Source organism: Syngnathus typhle, linkage group LG17 (genome assembly GCF_033458585.1).
Source record: "Syngnathus typhle isolate RoL2023-S1 ecotype Sweden linkage group LG17, RoL_Styp_1.0, whole genome shotgun sequence".
Taxonomy (NCBI): Eukaryota; Metazoa; Chordata; class Actinopteri; order Syngnathiformes; family Syngnathidae; genus Syngnathus; species Syngnathus typhle.
Window position 1 is genome coordinate 2,152,205 of NC_083754.1, and position 21,647 is coordinate 2,173,851.

The 21,647-nt window shown below is 47.3% G+C and overlaps 1 protein-coding gene across 2 annotated transcripts; it reads right to left on the reverse strand.

Annotated features, from left to right (window-relative positions):
• Positions 1–543: 543 nt before the first annotated feature.
• On the reverse strand, positions 544–20,846 carry smg1 (SMG1 nonsense mediated mRNA decay associated PI3K related kinase). 2 transcript variants are annotated; one of them, XM_061303003.1, is made up of 62 exons: positions 20,605–20,846; positions 19,342–19,490; positions 19,064–19,216; positions 18,823–18,959; positions 18,695–18,753; positions 18,385–18,598; positions 18,148–18,273; positions 17,960–18,032; positions 17,671–17,768; positions 17,416–17,589; positions 17,019–17,240; positions 16,721–16,822; positions 16,102–16,392; positions 15,849–15,979; positions 15,548–15,709; positions 15,308–15,426; positions 15,113–15,200; positions 14,912–15,013; positions 14,655–14,795; positions 14,338–14,564; positions 13,991–14,190; positions 13,728–13,889; positions 13,425–13,579; positions 13,163–13,296; positions 12,763–13,074; positions 12,486–12,627; positions 12,236–12,386; positions 12,011–12,131; positions 11,679–11,924; positions 11,366–11,517; positions 11,114–11,249; positions 10,899–11,043; positions 10,667–10,805; positions 10,337–10,555; positions 10,054–10,234; positions 9,823–9,984; positions 9,378–9,738; positions 9,053–9,275; positions 8,696–8,942; positions 8,398–8,627; positions 8,080–8,325; positions 7,874–8,012; positions 7,678–7,787; positions 7,400–7,618; positions 7,109–7,302; positions 6,851–7,023; positions 6,492–6,771; positions 6,148–6,420; positions 5,829–6,063; positions 5,537–5,748; positions 5,309–5,465; positions 5,019–5,208; positions 4,650–4,924; positions 4,376–4,585; positions 3,959–4,249; positions 3,705–3,884; positions 3,346–3,573; positions 3,063–3,274; positions 2,898–2,998; positions 2,591–2,764; positions 2,271–2,377; positions 544–1,967 (listed from the first exon to the last, which is right to left on the reverse strand). In XM_061303003.1, exons 1-62 carry the CDS (start codon positions 20,679–20,681, stop codon positions 1,890–1,892), a joined length of 10,947 nt encoding a protein of 3,648 aa, XP_061158987.1. In that variant the 5' UTR covers positions 20,682–20,846; the 3' UTR covers positions 544–1,889. The 2 variants fall into 2 exon arrangements, with proteins under 2 accessions (XP_061158987.1, XP_061158986.1); XM_061303002.1 differs by having other exon boundaries at positions 5,303–5,465.
• Positions 20,847–21,647: the final 801 nt, after the last annotated feature.

A 21,647-nucleotide genomic window follows, 5' to 3' on the forward strand; every position in this document is an offset into this window, starting at 1 on the left:
GGACTGGAGGTCGACACCCCTGGTTTAAGTGAAAAGTGCCACACCCGCCCTCACCCCCACTTTCTGATTGGCTGTTTGATCTGGATTTCACCCTGCCCCCTAGGGTATGATCCATTGGTTTACTCCGCCAATTTGGGGGCGGGGTCACCTTATGTATTTACACATAAATACTTTCATTTGTTTGCATATGTGTACGCATACAAAGCGAGGATCCAATTCTAAAAGAAATGGATTGTTGAGTGTATGCTCACACCTGGGATTGAACCAAGTTCATACCGAGCGACAAGCCATGTCACTAACCAGTCTGCTATTTCAACCTAGTAACTCACAGCCGTCAGCACACTTTTGTAGTAGTGAAGTGCATTCCAGTTCTTGAGTGAACTGAATCTTTAGAATCCGTTCACTCAAAAGATTTGTTCAAAAGAATTGTTCACCGACTCGTTCGCTGCACTTATTTATTTAGATAACCTCCTGTTGTCTGTGACGGCACTATGCAAGCTGACACGTTATATTATTTCATTTACAAAAGAAATACAATTTACAGAATATTCAGTATTTATTTTTATTCAATTATTCAACTCACCATACATATATACGAATAGAACTTTACATTTTTTGTTGTAATATAACAGATTTTAATATAGAAGCTGGTGTGACACAGATTTTTGTTGGTGGTGTGCCTCGAGATTTTTTCCAATGAAAAGGTGTGGCGTGAATGAAAAAAGGTTGGGAAACACTCATCTACACCATGGCACTTCTGAATCCAATGTTTATTTAGAGTCAAACAAATTGAATAAAAGCTTTAAGAAACCATTTTCACCATCACCAAAAAATCTCCCACTAAAAACATAAAACTGGAAAAAGTCAGATGAATAAAATACAAGAATTAGGGCTTCGGTAGTTGAGTTGCTACTCATGAGGAAAGCAAGAAGTAGAACAGTCAAAAAAAAAAAAGGCAGTCTACACTTGGTTATTTGTAAAGAAGGAACACATTGTTACAAAGCACAACACAGACTAATCAAGATGCACACAAGAAATATTTGGAGATCGTGCCTCCTCTAAATGAATTCACCTTTTAGTGTCCCGTCTCACATAAGCGCACCAAAAACCATTCCGACGAGCAAATCGATCCGAATAATCTTTTATTTGGTCAAGTCTGATGACGGTTTGATCAATTCAAGAACAGTTTCTCTTTTCCTCTCTCATTTCAGTCTTCGGAAGAATCCCAGAGGAACCTTCGTTCTTTTCATTCTGGCCAACTGGCCATCAATAATCACATACCCATTCAGGAAGAGTTTCAAGAGAACAAAGGGGGTGGGGGGGCGGCTACGCAAACGAGCCATTGATGAGATTCGGGGCCGCCCCGGTGAAGTCCCGGCCGCAGCGTGACGGCGGTGTGCTTCGTGGGGGGTAAACGGCTCACTTCCTGCTTCACCCTGAACTCGGACGGAGTTTGACAAGCTCAACAGGACGCAGTGATGTTTGGGGTACAACTTGATAGTGGGCTCCAAAAGGTGAGGGGAGGGAAGGTATCTCTCAGGTGAGAGAATGAGGCGGCGTTTGCCCTCCTTCCCGTCCCTTCCCCTCCCCTCCATCCGGCGCGGCTTTGCCTTCGGGCCCCAGAAAAGGAGGTGGGGGGGGCGGCAGACCCACTAAGCGTTGCGTTGGCCCGATCGCCCATGTTTGCAGAGTGTGGTGGCAGCGGTGCTCCGGGGTGGCTAGCCCGGTATGGGTTGCCCAGGAGGTTGGGAGGGCGGGCTAAGCTTTCGCTACCCATTTCCTCCTCAGTGTGGCCTGGTGCTGCTGTTCCGACACCCGAGACCCGCTGGACTGTAGTGGATCTCCAAGCCTTCACTGGACCAAAGACGTGAATGACGCTGGTGCCGTGTTCACACCCAGGCGGTCCAGCCCTCGTACAGCTGGGCTAGGTTGTCCATGTTTGTGGCGTCCTTGATGACAAAGTCCACCTGGAGGCAAACGGTTGGTTTCATTTAGGGTTCTTCTGATGTCAAAACTTGTATATATACTTTTTTTTTTTAACCTATATCATTTCCACCAGTACAACCTCCCACAAACCTTTCCAATTCAGACAGGACAGATAATTTAAGCTGTGTAGTTTGTCGCTATAGTATATTACATTATGAATGATAGCAAAATGTGGTACACGGGCTCCCTCTGGTGGTACACAGTCCCATTCCAGCTAGAGCCAAGAGAATGAAGACCATCTCATGAACAGTCTGATTGCAAGGAAGCATTTTTTTAGACCTAACCTGCTCAGTGACACTCATCCTTCGGTTCGGATCGATGTCTCTGCCTTCCAGCTTGGCTTTCACTCTTTTCCACACACTGACAGCATACGAGTTCCTCTCCTGAACAGCTGCGAGCAAAGGAGGAAGAAGGTTAACTGGTGGAAGAGCTTCATAATAACACCTCAGTCAAAAGTGCTGCCATCTAACGGTGTGTCTTATGGGGCCCTCAGGTGGCCAAGACGGACGTACAAGAACGTGTCGCTTTGAAATGAAGTGTGACAATTATTATTTTTTTAAATTGAATTAATGATGAAATAAATGTTTTGTCTGATGAGTTGTACCTTTTCCTGTTTTGGGATCTCGCGCAGCCTTTTTGGGGCTGGGGTTGAGGCCTTTACTGGTCACTAGTGTGCTGGGCGGGGTGTCGGTGGGGGTTCCCAGGTTACGTGGCAGGGCCTTCCGTGCATTCTGGGACATGGATTCTGTCTGGGTCTTCAACCCACTGCATCGAACAGCTTTAGCACAAAACAAGTTCTGCTTTTAGTAGACAATACAATTACACCTCCATGTTGCGCTCTGGGAATATTTTCAAATAAATCAAAAATCAACTGAAAAACTGCCGATGGTGTGAATTCCTGAAAGTCATACCGGCTGCGAAGCTCGTCTGTGTTGCTGACACAGGGCTGGCACATTCGTTTTCTCGGTCTGTCACCAGCGGGGAGGCAAAGCCAACCAGGCCGTTGTACACGCTGTGAAGAAGCAAGGAGAAGAGTAACACCTAGCCACTGATAGCAGCAAATTCTTGCACGCTACCTCTGACTCTGGGACTGGAGCTCCTTCACAGTGGCGGGGATCTCTTCCAGCAATTCCAGTTGCTCCTGATTCCGTGGTTGCCCACTGGCCTGAATGACGGTGAACAACACCACCTGGATGTTGTCCTGCCACGCCTTGTACTCCATCAAGAAATTACGCACGCTGCCCTCGTATGCCACCTCTTCGCCATCGGCCAATGCTGCCTCCTCGTCCTGTAGACAGACATTTGAATGGCACTCTGTGCTTGACAACAAAAGAATAGTTACAAGCCACAAGGCGGTACCTTCGCCATGGCTCTGAGGAGGTGCTTGACATCAGCCAGTTGGCGGTTGTGGTTCGACAAAATGGTTTTAATGGAGTCGATGAGGAGTTGCTGTGTTTCAGCGCAGGACTCCAGCTGCTGTTCCCGCTCCTCCTGCGTTCTCTGCTCCGTACTAAGCTCCTCTTCCAGATGCCTCTGGGCGCAACTCAGCCAATCAGGGCTGCCTATAGGTAGGTCCAGCACTGGACTCTGTAGTGAAAATAAAAACAAAGAAAAAAAAAAGATGAATATTGTGTCTGATCAGCTCTACAAAAGGGCCCGTATGCAATAAAGTTAAGTCTTCTCCATGATGCCCTGCTTATAGCGGTGGTCAAACCTACCAGTCTCTGCAACAGTTCAAGCTCCAGCGTGGACACTGTGCTACTAAACTGGGCAGCAAAAGAGCAGGTCTGCTGGCAGCGCTTCAACAGCTCAAACAAAGCGGCGTCCATGTTGAGCGCCTCAGCCGATCGGGTGCGAAGGCCTTCAAAGTTCAGGATGGTGGAACACAAGAAGGTGACCTACAAGGCAGGAAGTATTCCAAATGTCTAGCACGGGTTAAGTATACAAAAACAAGCCTAGTAAGATGGGGCACCTGGCTTGCACGCTGGTTCTCTCTGGCCACTGTGGCACGTCTCTCCCTGATGGTCATCTCAAAGTCCTGAAGGACGGGGGCCAGCGTTGGGTTTGCACCGCCAGCCCATTTAAGGCGCTGCTCAATGCTAGCCTCCAGTGCTGAAAGCTTCTCCTGAGTTGCAACGATGGCTCCTTCCTCCTGACTCAGCTTATACAGCTTCTTCTTCATGTTGCTGAGAATGACGGCACGAGGGGGAATGTTGACACTGAGTGTTTGGTTATTGGGACCCAGGATGTCCTCGTGCTGCCACTGGAGGAAAGACGTACGAAGAAATAACATTCGATTAATTGGTGATTTTTTCCATCTCGACATTTCAGCAAGTGCTACTTGAAAGCAAACATTATGGTCCTTAGGTACCATGAATTTGTGGAGTACCTGAAACATGGCAACATGTAGCTGAACCCTCTGCAGGCTGGCCTTTGCAGCTTCCAGGTTGCCATCCAACCTTCGCAACAGATCCAACTTCTTCCAGGCTGTGTCATAAGAGGCGGCCAGCAACGTGGCTCTGTTAAGCAGCGGTTGGGAGACGCGACCTGATGCCAGGTTCTGCTCGGCTGCCTTCTTACAAAGTTCGTCCAAAGACACCTTCCGAAATAAAAAGTCAAAATGGAGTGACAACTCTCGAATCATGCGAGCTCGAATTTTCTACCTTGCTTTCGGCACCAAAATCTTTCGCCTCAACCTGGGCAATGACATCCAGTCCAAGAGCGGACATGGTGCTGCAGAGGGCCAAGCCAAGAGCTTGGCTGGGGAGACCCATGAGCATCTGCCAAACAAATTCTGCTGTAAAGGCCTTGATGGGGCGGGTCATTTGTTCCTCGTTGATGATTGCCCCGGTCGAACCAGTAGCATTAGGCTGCCGGAACAATGGTTTTCCTAAACTAACTGGTCCATTGGAGGTCAAGAGTTCATCAGGAGGCGGTCCTTAATATGCAGATTAGAAGGGAAGGGGGGGGGGGAAGGATGATCTGTCAGTGGCTGGATATTCATGATTTATTCATTTGTGCGAAAAGCCCACCTGATAGAGTCTGCGCAAAGCAGGAGCACATTCGGAAGAAATCTCGGATGGTTTGTAGTCTCTTAAGGAAGAAAACCTCTTCCATCAGTTCCCGCTGAGCGAGGCTGTCAAAGAAGTTGAGTTGCGCGGCGCGTGCTTCCCGCAGAACATCCACCTTCCTCCACGCCGGCGGCACTTCCAGGGAACTCAGCTGAGGAATAGATTGTCATCATCATTATAGACAATAATCACAAAAGTAGTAAAAAAAAAAAAGGCAGTAATGCAACTTTGACTATTTCACTCACACGAACCTTTTCAGTGAGCTGTCCAAAGGCAGTTTCTAACTGAGTGAACATTCCATCAAAGGCCACGAGGAGCATTTGACCAGCAGACATCTTTGGGGAGTCCTGCCCAGTGGCGTCCATGCAGCGTGGCTGGATAAGCTCAGAGTACTGGGCACGCAACATCCTGTGTGCAAACGCAAACATTATTTGCAAGATATCCCCCATCGCCGCGTCGAATGAACCAGCAATGTTCACCTCGTGATGTCCAGAAACTGATTGCGTCCATCGTGGTCCAGCCCCGAGGTAGCCAACAGGCTGTCAACCAAACCTTGCAAGCCGAGACCTTCGGAGCTCTGCTCTACGAGCTGCTCCAATTCTGCCAACATGGACTCCAGTGTGGGCTCCCCTTTAACCATACAACGCAGAGCCTCGGGAAAGATAATCTGACGGAAGTTGGTGTTGAGTTCCTACGGTAAAAAAAGGGAAGTCATGATTGAGACGCTGATCTGCTTCTTTTTTTTTTTTTTTTGGTCAACAACAGCATTACCTGCAAGCAGGTATACACGGAATTGGCCAGATAAATGCTTTGAATGGTGGCGGAAGGTGACGGGAGCTCCAGATCGTTTGGCAGGAGCGGGCAGCGCTGCAAAAGCGTGGCCAGGGCGCTGACGTTCCCGATCATGCTGCAGAGCTCCTCCAAGAACCACGCTCCGTCCCGGGACATGAGGTCGACCAGCTGCTCTCCTGCGCTCGCTGCTGCACTCTCCATCACCAGATTGCGCCTGAATGATGACATTTTCAATGATGCCTCCATTTGGTGTGACACTCGATTGCAATTTAAAACGATTTGTATGAGCCGTTTGAACCTGCAGAGTGAGCAGAGCGCAGAGGTGATGATGCCAGCGAGGCTGAGTGAGCCCGACTCTCCATTTTCCCTCAGGAAGACCCCGATGCAGTGCTCGATTTCCTTCAGCTGCTCCTCGCACGCTGCTGCAGTCGTGCCTTCGGCTTTCAGTCGCTCAGCTTGATGCACGACGCGCTCGTTGGTGTCGGCCACTTGTCGCTGCAGCGCCAGCTCCACGTTGGATATGAACTGGCAGGAAGCCGCGTTGGACTGAGGGGTAAACAGCACTTCGTATCTGTGCGGGAGAAGACACGTCGGTCGATCGAGGTTTGTGACATGGAGATTTTGTGGTGGAGTAGAGCTTACTGTCTGTAGATGTGCTGGCAGTGCTCAACCGTCATGACTCTCAGCAATTCCTCCAACCAGGCCTTCCACTGGTGTGTTCGATGGCGCAACACGTTGGTTCGCGGGTAGAGCAAAGCGACTGTCGCGTAGCTATGCAGCTGCTCCAAGCAAATCCGAAGGGCCCCACGACGCTGCTGGAGCAGGACGCTCAAATCGCCCTCCAGGCCCTCGCACTGATTGATCAGATGGGCTTGGCCTGCGTTCTTCAAGAAGGCTGTAGCTGGGACATAGCTGGGAGGACCTGGGAAGCATCGTCAGTAAAAAAATATTCAAATCTAATAATAAATCTAAAAAAAACAAAAACAATAAATTATCCTAACCTAGATCTATGGGGGTACTGATGTCCTGCAGCAGAGCAGCCAGCTGAGTCGTCTCCAGATTAGAAAATGCCGCCTGGTACTGGGAAATCCACTGGTCCAGGTCAGCCAGCTTACTTTGAATGGCCTCCTGCACAGTCCTCTGTCGTGATTGGAGCTGGGTGTGTTCAGAGTACCTGTAAAAGGAGAGAAGGTGAAATTGTGCCATCAATATCCACAATCGAAATGATCTGTAAAAAAAAAAAAAAAAAAACATCATACCTTTGCTCCAGAGTGACAATTCGATGCTCTGGATGGTTCTCTGCTCCTTCCAAGAAGGCCACCTCCTCTTGCAACTTAGCCTGTAGTTTTTCTCCCTGGCAGAGCAGATCCTGGAGAACCAAATACTCCTCCACAGCTTCTTCTATTTGCGGCAGGACGGCCAGCATTTCGTCACGATTCTTAAACCAGTTGACCTTTGCAAAAAAGCACAGAATCAAAGCGAGAATTGAGTTTTGGGGGGGGGGGGGGATAGGTGGAACAATTGCATGTCTGATGATTGACAATCCTCACCTTAATCTCAGCCACTCTGGAGGAGTACAGCGAGCGTGTGATTTCTCTCTCCATCTCCCTCTTACTTTGTTTGCTGTCAGCTTGTTGGCCCCCTCCTCCATACACTGCACCCGCAAAACCCACCTCCCCCCCAGCAGTCCAATCCACCAGGGGATCATAGACAAAGGCCTCCAACAGCGTCAGGAGCGTCTCTCTACCTCGGCGCATCATTTGAATCACCTAAAAGAGCCAACGGTAATCAGAAGCGGCTCGTTGGCAAGGTGCTGCTGTGTGCTTACCTGTTCGCAAGAGAGCCTAAAGATTCCCTCCACCCCAGTAACTCCTAGTGCACTCTCAATATTGTGCGTCATCCTGAAAGGCACCTTCTCTGGGACTCTTAGACTCTTTCCTAAAGCATGGGAAGCAATTAGTCTCCAATTGGACCAATATTCGAAACTTCATCTTAAAAAAAAAAAAAAAGGAAAAAGTCCTCACCTTTTTCAAAACACACATTGTAATCAATGTGCACAACTTCTCCAGTAGTCATGTCAATGAGCACATTGTCGAGGTGTCTGTCACCAAGGCCGATAATGTATCCCACCATTGACATGACGGCAGTGGATCTAGCATAAGACTATAAAATAGAAGATGAGTGCGATTAATCTCAAGCAAAGTGCTCGGTTGCCAAGAAATAAAGTTACCTGAGTGACCCTCCACCATTCACTCGGTGTGGTACATGAACACCACAACTCCTTGGCCAGTAAATTGGAAGGCGTCGCCTCCATCAATTCTTTCAGCACCTCCTTCATGACACTGAGTGGCCAATCTCGCCGCGTCACGTCCAGACTGAGCCCGACTGCTTTCAGGGCAGGACCGATGTGACTGTAATAGAGCTCACTTGGCCGTGGGACGAGAGGCACCGGCTGCTGCTGGAATGAGTCTTGAGCCTGCGCCAGGGAAAAAAAAATGTCATTCAATTATGACAGTGGGCATTGTTTTGGTAAAATATAGTAGGTTACCTTCTGAGCTTGCTGCACAGCCTCCCTCTGCTGCCAGCGCTTGTACAGGCCAAAGAGGGGTGTGGCTCCATCAACCCACTGGATGAGTCCCGATCGTGTTCCGAGGGGTGTGACGGAATAATGGCGCGCGTGGAAGCGTGGCTGCTCCTGTTGGTTGATCTTGGTGAACATGGTGTTGACGATGGATAAGAACTGCATGATGCGCTCGTCCAAATGTAAATCCTCCAGACCTTGAGAGATGGGACGGGATCACTTTTGTTACCAACGAACATTTGACGCAATCGGTCGGTCTCTTTACCTTTGAAAAGGTACGGGTAGTTGTGACCGTCAGAGCCTCGGAAGAAGAGTTTCTTTGGCTTGGTCTTGGTTGGAAGGATGGTGATGGATTTGCCGATGCTCTGAATGGTGACGGCGTCTGACGCCGAGACTTCGCCGGGCAGGGCCATCTCCGTTGCGGTCATGGATGCCAGATGTGGACTGATCTCATCCAACTGAAGAAGATAGCTCGCTCGCTTCTGAGCACGCTGCTGCAGGCTTAGCATAATCTAACAGAGATCGCAAATGAACGACGATGAATCCTCTCGGGCGGCTAGTGTGCGTTATGTTGGGGAAAAGGGGTATTACGCAATGACATGGTACGGATTGAAAATATCACCTGTTTAAACGGGAGCCAGCTACTGGCGGGGTTGGCGGGGTTGTGTGGGTTCCTCAGCCGCTCGAGAGCAGAATTGATAGAATCGCCGTACGTTTGCTGGAACCAGGTTTCATGTGGCGTTTCTGCTGGGGCTGATGTGATGCTACAGACATGTTCCAGTGCAAAAACCACAGGCCGCATCAAAGCAGAGTGCTTCTCGCGCATGATTGCAATCTTCTCATCCCTGAAGCACAATGGAGGGGGGGGGGGACAGGAATCAGTCTTACCGCCATTTTGGAACAATGTATAAATGGCGGTGTGGGTGTAAAGAAGCGAACCGGCTCACCTTCGGAGCGTGTTGTTATTCTGAACTCTCTTCACCTCGTCCTCCAGCTGCTGGATTCTACGCAGGACGTGGATGTGCTGCTGCTGCAACACGCCCAGCCACAATTCATCCCAGAGTAAGGTCACCCGGCGTAGCTCGCTGACCAACTGCTGGACCTGAAGCACCATGGTCGGGTTTGCCAAGGACAGTTTCTCCACTATCTTGCTGTAACAATCCTGCATCATGGCTTGGTCTTGACTGGAGCAGAATGTCGCCAGTTCTTCTTGATTGTCCCCTTTGTCACCACCCTCTGGCTGCTCCTCTTCCTCCTCTCCTTGGATGCTACCCAAGAAGGTGGGCAGAGCCGATGGCAGTTTGCTCCCTGCAGGCAGATTTGCTGTTTTTATAAAGACCATTGTAGTCATGCAAGGCTTGATGAGCAATACTGAAAAACATTAAGGCCTGCCTGAATTCTGAGCCTCGCCTCCAAGGGAGAGTGAGCCAACAATGGCGGGGTAAAGGATGAGATGCGGGGAGTCCTGGGCCACTCGGCACAGCAAGCTACATATACTTTGTCGTATGTATGCTTCTGGATGATTGAGACGTGAAAAGAGCTGCGGCGTGATACCTGAGAAAGAAATCGACAAGTCAAAAAAAACGTCTAGACTGAACATGGATTGGGTTGAGTTTGACGTACCCCTCCATGGTGCAGTTGGGGTGGAGGCTAAACCCAGCTCAAGCCCCTCTCTCAGTTCCCCAGCGTGTTTGACCAACAGACGGAGGAGACGAAGGGTTGCCATGACGATCATGTCGTCGTTACTCTGTTTGCTGTTATGACAGGACAGCAGGAGTTTGGGGTCGTCCTCATCAATGGGGAGCTGAAACAACAGAAGAAAAAAAAATCAGTTGGCTGAGGTGTCTTGTCAATAATTGCTTATTTTCCTTCTAACTGGTGTGCAGAAGATGTCTCCAAATCTTACCTGGCCAGCATTGAGCTTCAAGAAGGTGAAATAGGCCTGGCAAGAGATCCGGTAGAGGCCAAATATTCGGTCCACCACGCGTCTCCAAACCTGAATTAAACCATCTGCGACAGGTTGGCCTGCATCCGCCAGCCAAGGGCACGATGCGGTTAGCTGTCGCCATATCACATCCACCATGTCGTCCTCATCATCTTCCTGCTGGAGCGCCATATCTTCGTCCTAGAGCACGGAATCCCAATAATAGCAGTTAATGGGGCATAACCTGTCAAGTCAAGTCATGATGATGACGGGAAAAAAAAAAAAAAAAAAAAAAAAAGAGTTCCGCCTTACCTGAATGCCAGTTGGTCGACACATGGCTTGACCGAGAATGCTAAAAATGGTTTCCTTGTCTTCTCCGCTCGTGGTCTTAGGTAAGAGCTCCTCGATATCCTTCTTTTCTCCAGAGAGAAGAGGCAATCCCTCACCTTGGCTAGAGGGAAATACATTCATTTACAGTGAGATATCAATTTATGGATATGGTAGAATCATGAATAGTGTCACGTATTTCCTTGGGTCCACTAACCTGGCATTGTCGACGACCTTCCGACCCCAGCGGTATGCCCAGCTGGCCAGTGCTGCCCAGGACTTTGCCACCTCAGGTGCTAAGCTGGTGGAGAGCTGGTAGAGTTGGCCAAGCACAAAGTCGGGCTCCCCGACGCCAACACTCACTACGCAAAAAATTTGGAGTTATTCAAAAGGCCTGCTTCTTGTACACAACTATACCGTATTCCAAATGACCTGAGGTCTCAGTAGTGATGTGAGGAATACTCTGTTCCACGAGAGGACGCTCCAGCAGAGCAGAAATGTTCTGACACAAAGGTGACATGTTGCTCATAGCGTTTGATGAATTGATCGCCCCTGACATCTTGACAACCTGGAGCAAAAGCGCAAAGTCATGTGATCAGATAAGTCGAGCTTGCACAGCGGCAGCAATTCTCACGCAAAAATATAATCACACTACCAACTAAGGACCAGTCAAATCAAGTGCACCTGCTTAAGCTGAGGTATCATGTCTTTCCAGTCAGCCAACAGCCACTTGCAGAGTGTGAGCAGCGAGCGACAGGCGGCGCCTTCGTTCTTGCCCACGTAGCAATATGACAGAGCGGCCCTGCTCAGCATTTCCATGGCTGTAATGGACTGGCCTGGGAAATTGATGAGTTTTTTTTTATAAGACAAAATGGCTTTCAAACGATCATTTTATTTTTTGTGAACAGACGAGCAATTTGTGACTTGTCACACGAGCCTTTACGGTCCACGTTTTCATCGCTATAATTTGCTTTTGTTGACAGATTTGTGTCCTCACCTGAAGTCCTCACTACTTTGGCCTTTTCTATCTGCAGCTCCGGCCCCCATTTTTCTCCCAGCGTGCCTTCCACGCTGAGGCGGCGGAAGGCTTTTATCAGTTCGTCCCCCTGCTCATCGTCTTGGGTTCCATCGCAACACTGGCTGAGCAAGCGGGACGCCAAAGCCACGTTGCCTTTTTTGCGTGCAAACTTGACAGTCGTCAAACAAAGCTCCGTGAGGTGGGCGTCTGTGGTAGGGGAGGAACCTGGAAGAGGAGGAAGAAGACATTTTAGGTTGACCTCGGTTGTATGCGCAAATGAACAATGGATGATTGTTGTTAAAAATGCTGACCTCTGAGTTTGTTGAGGAGTTGTCTCTGGAACATGGTGTATCTGAGGGCTTGAAGGAAAGGCTGGACATCCTGTTGTTTACACGAATTCAATGCCTCGCTATTCAAAGGAACCACAGAGTCCTAGAGAGCACAACGGCACACGCAAATGAATCCAGACCAGTTCATCTGAAGACATTCAACCTATCATCCAGCAAAACATCTTAACAAAGGTGGAATGTAGTCACCTCTTGTCCTGAAAGTGTGTTTTCTAGAGCGGCAGTGCAGTGAAGCTGCAAAGTGGGAAGGGTGGGCAAGGCATCAGAGAGGGTCAAGGTTGACAGTCGAAGAGGACCCAGGCAGATCCTTCCAGTTTGTTTCAAGCAGCGCACCAATGTACTAGAAAAATACAAGAATCATTTATGGATCAAGTAAAAAAAAAAAAAAAAAAAACCAGTTGTGCTCATTTTGCTTAATGTCTTTTTGCTAAATCCTCACTCTTGATTGGCTGGCACTCTTTGCTCTGGTGGCTGACTGGCTTTTGACAGGGCACTAACAGCAGTGCGGAGGAGCTGTACTTCAATGGCTCTCTGAAGTTCTGTTGGATCAGGACTCATTGAGGGTAGAAGCCTCTTCAGGTCTTCACCAGACACAGAAACACACAAGCTTGAACAGAATGCTTAAGAAAAAAATCTGATGTGCAGTTACTTAACAAATGCTGCTTGGTCGTTCCCTAAGTTAAAAAAAAATAATAATAATTTAGACGCAAACTTGCCCATCTTGTCCTTGCTACTGGAGATGGAGCTGAAATCTTCTCCAGGAAGAAGTTCCAGTTGAGCACCACATTCAGTCAAATCTCCGTCCTCAAAGCGGCTCAGGGCCTGAATGTAGTTGAAATCAGCCCTCAGGTTGATGTTGACCAGATTGGTGGAGTTCTGTTTGAGGGAATGAACGGTGGCCTGCCATTCCTTGACCGAGGGCCAATCGCAAAGTGCCACGTAGCACTGACACGCTTTGTTAGCCATGAGGTTGACCATCTCAGGGGAGCAATCGTTGGACTTCAGCAGCACGGTTTTTCGGCTATCACCTTTTCAAAGAAAAAAAAACAGTCACGATTAAATGGAATCAAACTGGAACCAACGTTGACTTGATCCAAATCCACATTTGGTAATTACCATTGCTGGTATGTTTGGGGCTGTTGGTATTACTGGAGAGTTTGAGCAGATAACAGTCAGAGCTTTTGACGCTGCAGTCCATCCCTGAAACTGCAGACAGCTGATCTTGATAGTCGAGTGCTGCTTTCTCAAACCTAAAGCACGTGAGAAAACACAATACCCAGACATCATCTTGCTTTTGAATTCGGCAAAATGCATTTGTCATTTAAATCGTCATTTCCCAACTAAAAAATCAAATCCTGAACAATTTTAGCTTGCTTACCGCCCCTCCGCTTGTAAAGCAACCGAGGACAACCAGCTGAGACTCTTGCCGGTGTTGGGAAAACTCCAGGCAGCGAGTCCTTGGATAGCATCGGGACAGCGCAGCTCGCAAAGCGCTTCTGCCAATAATGTTAGAGGGATTTCCAATTCTGGACCCTGAAGCAAACAAAACAGAAACAAGGTTGACTCCGACGTGCTGAAGTCATTTTCACCGCCTCTGATCAAGTCCATACGCTCGCTCACAGCCAATCGAGTCGTCGAGCTGAAACTTATCCCCATCACCTGACCCTACCCTCATCCAAACCTGGGTGCTGCTGTTCTTAATCTCCGCGAGAAGGTCAAAGCCGTGCCGTATGGTGACTGCTGGTTGACCAGACAGGAGACCGACCCTCATGAGTGAAAGGCGGATCCTTGTCAGCCAGTCTTGGCATGTCTGACGGTTGGTGTAAAAAAATGTCCGGATACCCTGGTGTAAGATGAGTCAAACAAATGCTGTCAATCAAACGTTGGGTTCAACGCGTCAACTGGACATTTTAAACAAGCAGTGTCGCGAGAGACTTAGTCTACCTTTGGTGGGGCGGTGAGAGCATTAGAACAGCCTTCATATGCGTTATACATGAGCTTCTCCAGGTTCTCAAGATACTGAAGCAGCAAAGTGATCCGAAGCTGATTGGAATGGTGACCCTCGCCGTCGCTTCCAGCGCCGGCCCATGCCCCAACATCCTGCTCTGGGTTCAAGCTGTGGGCAGCCAGGCTGCGGATCATACCTGAAATATGCACCATAGCGAGGGGAAATGCAATTGGTAGGCGTACATCGTTGATTGAATTTCAATTGGAGTCACAATAAAAGACGTGCGCCGTTAACGATGCTGGAAGTCATTTGAGTCCGTTTATAATCGAAACTTCAGTATTACCTTCAATGGTCTGGAAGGTGTCTTGAGCTCGCCCGAGTGGCGTCCGGAGTTTGGACAGGACGGTGAACTGTGCGGCTTCCCACACCGCCCACTGCCACAGCACCACTTCGGTTTTTAACAGAGCCCTGGGCACGACGCCGGGTCGCATGCCATCGGCGCCGCCTCTGCCGTCGCGTTTCTCCAGGCGCTGGCAGCTGTAGTAAAGCCGTTCCAGCCACGGATCCTTGCTGCGGACAAGAACGACAAACAAAGCCTTAGTCAGTCTTTCGTTCATCAATATTTTAGGATCCTTCTTTTAAAAAAAAAAAATGACACACCCTCCACGGTGCAGGACTCCGTATAAGATAAAGCTGATGAGGTCACTGAAGTCCTGGGGGTGTAAGGTGCTGCTCGGTGCTCGGCTCATGTGGTGGCGGATGGCCAAAGAGATGCCAGTCATCTCTGGATGACTGTGGGTGCTAATCAACAAAATAAACATCAAGCCAATGAGTACGGGATATTAAATTATAGCAGAATTCAACATGTTTGTTTCAGTTAAAGGCTTGAAAGTGAGTTGGAAAGGAATCCGTTTTACCTTAAAGAAACATCCAGGGGTATTGTCCGCAGCAATTTGCCATATGCCTGCCTCACCCTCACCGCTGAGTGGACAAGCTGGACTCGGCACACATCCACACACCTAAAACACACAACACAGTCTTGATTCAGCAGCGGCTCGGATTGGTCGTGCAACAGATCCTTCACATTTTCCACAGTCGGACAAGGAGACACATTTGACCTTTGCAGAAGCTCCACGGATAAAGATGAAGAGAGGATGAGTAGGCTGTTGCAGGTCTGAAGGCAAACATTGTGATCTTCGTTCAGGGCTGTTGAGTAAAACCGCACAGGGAAATATGAGCGCTTTTATTACTTGGCAACAATCTGTGAACTTAAAAAAAAAAAAAATGAAGAATTGTGAACATGCTGGGTTTACCATTGGACATCAGGCCACGACAAAACTTGTTGAAGGAAGGCAAGGAGAATAGTGGGCTGTAAGTGTCCGACTTCTTCATCAACAGTGAGATCTCTTGAGCCCATGTCAGCAGCAGCCTCCTGATAAATCAAACCACCGAGTTATTACAAAGTTTATGTTGATATAAAATCCTCCCGTTTCCTACGGTAGTGTTAAGAACGCTGGCATAAAAACAAAACAAAAAAAAAAACAGGACGAAACCTGGCTTCAGGGTAGAGATGTTCCTTCATCAGCAGCCCTCCTAGAAGGTTGAGCAAAGTGCTGAAATGTTTCTTGGTGGCTGTGGTGACCGTACTGATGACAGCCCCGTCAAATAGGGACGGGGAAGAAGAAGACAAGCTGGAGGAAATGAAATGATCGTGTCTGATGGAGGAAGGCGCGGAGAAGAAACGACAGCAGTTAGAAAGTCCAAAAGTAGACGCAGGCTCATGATGTAACTCGTTTCAATGCTTTGTCATTATGGAGTTGGTAAAATGGTATGTGGCAAAGGTTCATACGTTACCTGGTGCAATGGGAGTACAGGGTGTAAAGCACAGCGTACTGGACAGCAGGATAGTAGACTGCTAACTCAGAGTGCACCAGCATCAGCGTGTGACTCAGCAGGGCAAAGACAGTAGGAGACAAAGCCCACATCTAAACGGGTCACCAAAAAAAAAAATAATAATAATTACATATACTGGTACTAGAAATTAATTTTAAGTTGGGCCAATGATTTTTGTATGTTTGTTTGAGACGAGCATTATTGTGTTTCGTACCCCAATGAGTGAGTTCTTGGTGTTCCCAATGGTGGTGAGAGTACTTAGATTGAAAATGATGATAAACTGCGCCTTCTCCGGGTTTAGGGTGACTGAAGCGAAAGCTGGGTGGCGGATGCCAAGGCAGGGGCTTTCGGGTGGCTGGAGCCCACTGGGGAGCTCCAGGGTAGCCAAGATACTCGACAGGGAACATGCCATCTCTCCCAATACCAATTTGTAAGCTGCCTCCAGTGTTGGGATATTTTTCAGACTCAGGAGCGCCTGGTACACGCTATGTACAGCTGACACCACCTGTGGAGTGCACATACATTGATCCAATTCAAGAGCTGAGTTTTTTTTAAGAAGGCCCCAACATCACAAAGTAACGAAACATTTTTCATTTTATCCGGAAAGTGGTTTTGTGCGTCACTTTTTCCATATTTACCGGCGTATTCCAACTTCAATTATTTTTTTCTTAAAATTTCACACACATGAAAAAGTTTGAGATCTTTCTTAATATAAAAAATATAGAAAAAAAATAACTAAATAAGACTAAAAAATGGTTAATCAAAGGAAAGCGAGACGTAATCACATTTCTTTTTCTGCAACCACTTTAAAACTTGATTCCCTGGTCACAAACCTCTTTCTCTCGATGGAAGCGCAATTCTAGCAGCTGTGAGTCCGGCGCCAACAATTTTTCCACGAAGGAAGCAGGCAGCTTTGTGTTGATCTGCTCCACAATCTAATTCATACGTGAAGAGTTAGTTCTCATATTTTCACGTGTATACAATCCTTTTTTTTTTCTTCTCCCTTTTGATTGAACTGATATAATGCTGACTGTTAAAAAATGTGATGTCATTTGATCAAAAGAATCAAACATGCATTTGTATTGAATTATCCAGCTTAGTAACTGGAGAAAATGCACTCGTGGGCCGTACCAGAGTGAGAAGGCTGAGTACTGCCAGGTTGTAGTCGGCACCGCAAGCGCGGCAGCAGTCCAACTGCTCCAAGCCGTAGGCTAAGACGGTCTCCATTAGTTGTCCACAGGGCTCCATACTGGCCAACAACACACCCACACACTCGTTCCCTGCAGTTAGAACTGCTTCAGAGAACTGGACCCGCTTGGCTGTGGTCACGCACGCCAGAACCCGGTTGAGGATCTGAAAAAGAATATAAAGGCATGTCAACAACGGAATGTCGAGTGATGTATATCGACATGATGCATGGCAAGGACTCCCCACCATGTGACCCAATCCTATTTTCAACCTCCCAGTTGTCTTGGCAGGCTAAATGAATAATTCAACACATCAACACAGACACGTGTGGTGCTCTCACATCAGTGACATAGACTTCCGTAATAGGTGGTCCTCTGATGGGGTTGAAAAGTTCTCCGATGCTGCGGACGACTGTACTGAACACCCTCAAAAGAGCTGCCAGCTTTGGTAGAGACACAGCAGGAGGCGGGATGTCTTCATCCACCACCTCCCCTGACGCCACGTGGCTCAGATCCTAAAAAGGAAACCAAGTCAGTCTGTCTGCTTGATGAAAACATGTGGGAAAAAAATCCACACGCATGCATGCATGCTTCACCTCTGCATATGCTTCCATGTCCTCCAAGAACTGTCCCAGCAGAGTGGTGGAAAAACTCAAATCTGCCACCCAGAATTGTTCTAGACTCTGAAGCCAGGCTTTAAGTGTAAAAAGGAGAAAACATTTTTTTTTTCTTTAACATTATCATGATTTCATACAATGCAGTGATATTTGCAAAAAGGTTAGGTCACATGACAATAATAGCATATCAATGGAACATGTACATTTGAAATGAGAAAATTGTGTTGGAGTAAAAAAAAAAAATTGCATGAACAGAATTGTCACTGACCTGACACTTGCTGAGTGAGTGCGTGCTTCTGAGTGTGGTCAATGTGCCAGCCCACCAAGATATCCACTGTGTCCTATTGAAAATAACAACCACCAGAGGATGCCAAGGTCGCAATGGTCATGATTTTCACGTTAAAAATGATGATCATCAATCTCAGCCGTATGCCAAAAAAAAAAAAAACATCTCACCCTGAAATTGGTGCTGAAGACGTGTGGGTAACAGCGAGCCACCTGAAGAATACACCTCACACTTTGGCAAAGCAGCTCTGGAGTGTCCACATTCTCCAAGATAGACTGAAGATTGCTCATCACCACCTAGAAGACACAAAATAGGACAGTTGCGTTTGAAAATCGATGATGCTAATTGGGGAAACCATGATTAAAGGTTCCGGTGAAGCACAGTTTGAGACATGTGCCTCTGGTTACCTGCATGACTTGAGTGAAGGTCTTTCTCTCGCCCGCGGCCTCCAAAGCCCGCTGCGTCGCTAACAGGTACAAGAGCTTCACCTCGTCACGAGTGCTTGAAGTCAACTTGAGGAAGAGCCACTTGAAGATTCGCTCTGCCTCGTAGCTGAGCACAGTGCAGAGCAGACCCAAACAGGCTGCTGCATCCTGACGCAACTCCCAGAGCAGCTTACTACTACAACCGTCAACATCACATGGAAGCATGTATGTATGGAGCGGGCTTCAGAATTATTTCTTCAAAAAAATAATAATAATAATAACAAGCTCTTACCTTTCATTCAAAATATCATTCAAGGTGCTGAGGATGGTGTCCAACTGTTTGACCAAGTTCTGCAACAAACACACGTTTAACACGTCCGACTTTCTTCTCGTTTTAGGCTAACGACGACTATCACCGACCACTTTATTCTCGCTGTGACTGATGAATTCCTTCAACTGCTTGAGGGTGGTCAACCTTCGATCACGATCGTCCTCCCTTGAGACTCGGCGCAGGAGGTTGGCCAACCGAGACTCGTCCGAGTGAGCCATCCCTCTGTCTGCAATGCGGGCGGAAGAAAAGTGTTCGACTTTTTTGACCAAAGTAGAGCAGCCTTCGTGAGATAAACCAGTACAAGATAGCGTCTAATCTTGGACACCTCACCCTGCGATTTCCTCATGTCCTTTGAAGCTAAAGCACGGTTTCCATGCTGAAAAGCGTTTAAATCCGCCGTCAAGTCATTTGGCCTCAACTCTTGCCCCAGCGACTTCCAACCAAAAGTAGTATCACAGACACCTTGACCAGCTTCATATCCACCTGTGAGTTATAAAACATGCTCTATTAAAATGTAAATGCGGTTCGACTTTTCTCCATGGCAAATCTCTAACTCAGAGTTTCTATTACTTTGAAACAAAAGTGAAAGAATGAGTTGATTGCCTCACCCTCTTCATGGAGTGCATCTGCAGCGGCATAGGCATCGCTGGGCACCACTGGCTGCTCAGCCAAGCTGGAGGGCAATGTGTCGGAAAACGCTGCTGAACCGAACTCTCTGGACCTCACGCCGTCCTCGATGAATGACACGCTCTCAACTCTGGAGAATAGGACGAATGCACAGCAAAAAAAAAAAAAAAGGCATTCATTCTGAGTTTGATGCATTGAAAATGTATCCGAACGAAACAAAGTGACAGATCAAATTGGATGCTCTTCTTTTTTAATAATGGAACATTGCAACATGTGGAATACAAAGGACCATGGCTTGCATAATACATAAAAAAAAAGAATGATGATAAGCTCTGAGTTTAGGATCCTAATAATTTAAATAATAAATATATTTTTAATGCAATGCATTTGGGGTGTACATACATTAGGGTGCAAGTGTAAGAGGAAATTAATGCGGTTACAACTTTGCAGAAGTTCCAACATAAATGTTCGCAAATAGCACCGTGAGAATGCTATCTAGCGGTGCCCTCACTTCGAATTTCTGTTCCCACATGGTCATAGTTCAACATGCAGTGTGGACATCTCGTGCACACGAACCGGACATTGGCATCACCGTGGATCCAAATGAAATATTAAACTGAAAACTGGAGCGAGGGAAACGAAAGTAAAGCGCACATTTTCGCGATCGTGATGTCAACCTGGAGCATGCTACGGCCTTCCTAATTCAACCTCGTTGGGTGATTTCAGGCCCATCAGGCAGGCTTATTTGTGAAAAGATCAGACGAGACAATCTATTGTGAATATGCTTTTTTAAAAATTCCACAAACGCGTAGAATGCAAATCAATACACACCGCAGTCGCAGAATGTGGAGCGCCAGCAGCAAACAAAGGCATTTCTGTCAGAATTCGGAGCACGTTAGCGCGCGCTTTGCGATCAGATGTGCACGCGCAAGTGTCATCAATTGGAAACTTTTGATCACATTTCAAATGATTGTTTGAAGGGGCTCCCATGCTAACGTTAGCGTCGTATTATCAAGTCAAACCTTTCCTGGATGGACGGCGACTAAAACTACACAAGTGACGGGCTAGTAACCACGTAATGTTTGACAAGGCCAACACTAGGTAGGCCACGTTGAGGTGTTTCATTTGTTGACTAAAAACCAGTCGATTTCCATGCGGTGACTACTTGACGAGGAAGCCGAGCGCAGGCCCTAAAAAACACAGCGGTTGATTTTCATCAGTCTTCCCCGAAACAGAGCACCAACCTGGGCTGCCAGTCATTCCGGTGTGGTTGCAGTTTGTGGGCACCGCTGAGCCGAGACCTCGAGGCTTTCCGGCTCATTACCTTCTGGGGAGCTGCATGGCCCGCTTGCAGCGGTAACGTTAAACGATTACCTCAGGCTTATGTTATACTTTCTGGTTATGTCAAGTATCGCGAATGGGTGGTAACTCGTTGATACAGTTAGCTTGAGGTTGTGTTTGGTTAGCCTTCTTCGTGCTGAAATTAGCAGCCCGACCACGCATATATTTTGGTAGCGCCTCCTATCGACTGGTGACCGCAACTTCAGCGTCGAAACTTCATTTAGGGGGAATTTTACAGCACTTTCTCAAATTCTTCTTTTATATATAGTTTGGTCACTTTTATGTTTAAGACCATCAAACAAATGTGATTATCAGACAAAGACAACCAAAGTACCGTAATCTTCGTACTATAAGTCGCGTTTTTTTTTTTTCATAGTTTGGGTGGGGGGGCGACTTATACTCAGGAGCGACTTATATACATATATATGGGGGGTTTTTTTTCACTTTTTTGGGCATTTTATGGCTGGTGCGACTTATAGTCCGGAAATTACGGTAAACACTCCAAACCCATTTAGAAGTTGACTTTCTGGTGTGTTTTCCATTGTTTTTCTGCTGCAGAATCCAAGTGCGTTTCAGTTTGAAGCCACAAACTGATACCCAAACATTCTCCCACCGGATTTTCTCGTAAAGAGCAGAATACGTGGCTCCATTACTGTGACGGCGACATCTGGAGGCAATACTGTAATCTACACAATGACCGCCAGAGGGAGACCAACTGCATCGGATATACAGGTATCTTCAAAATTGTTCATACTGCAGGTAAAATATTGGAAACAGTAGCTTAGTTGTATAGGCTCTGGTGCATCACTAATAATTTGGAAATAATAATAATGACAAAAGTAATCAAAATAATAATAATAAGAAGAAGGATGATGACAATGATATGTATATATGTTTTGCATGGAAACTACTGAAAACTTTACAAACAGAACAATTATCACCTCCT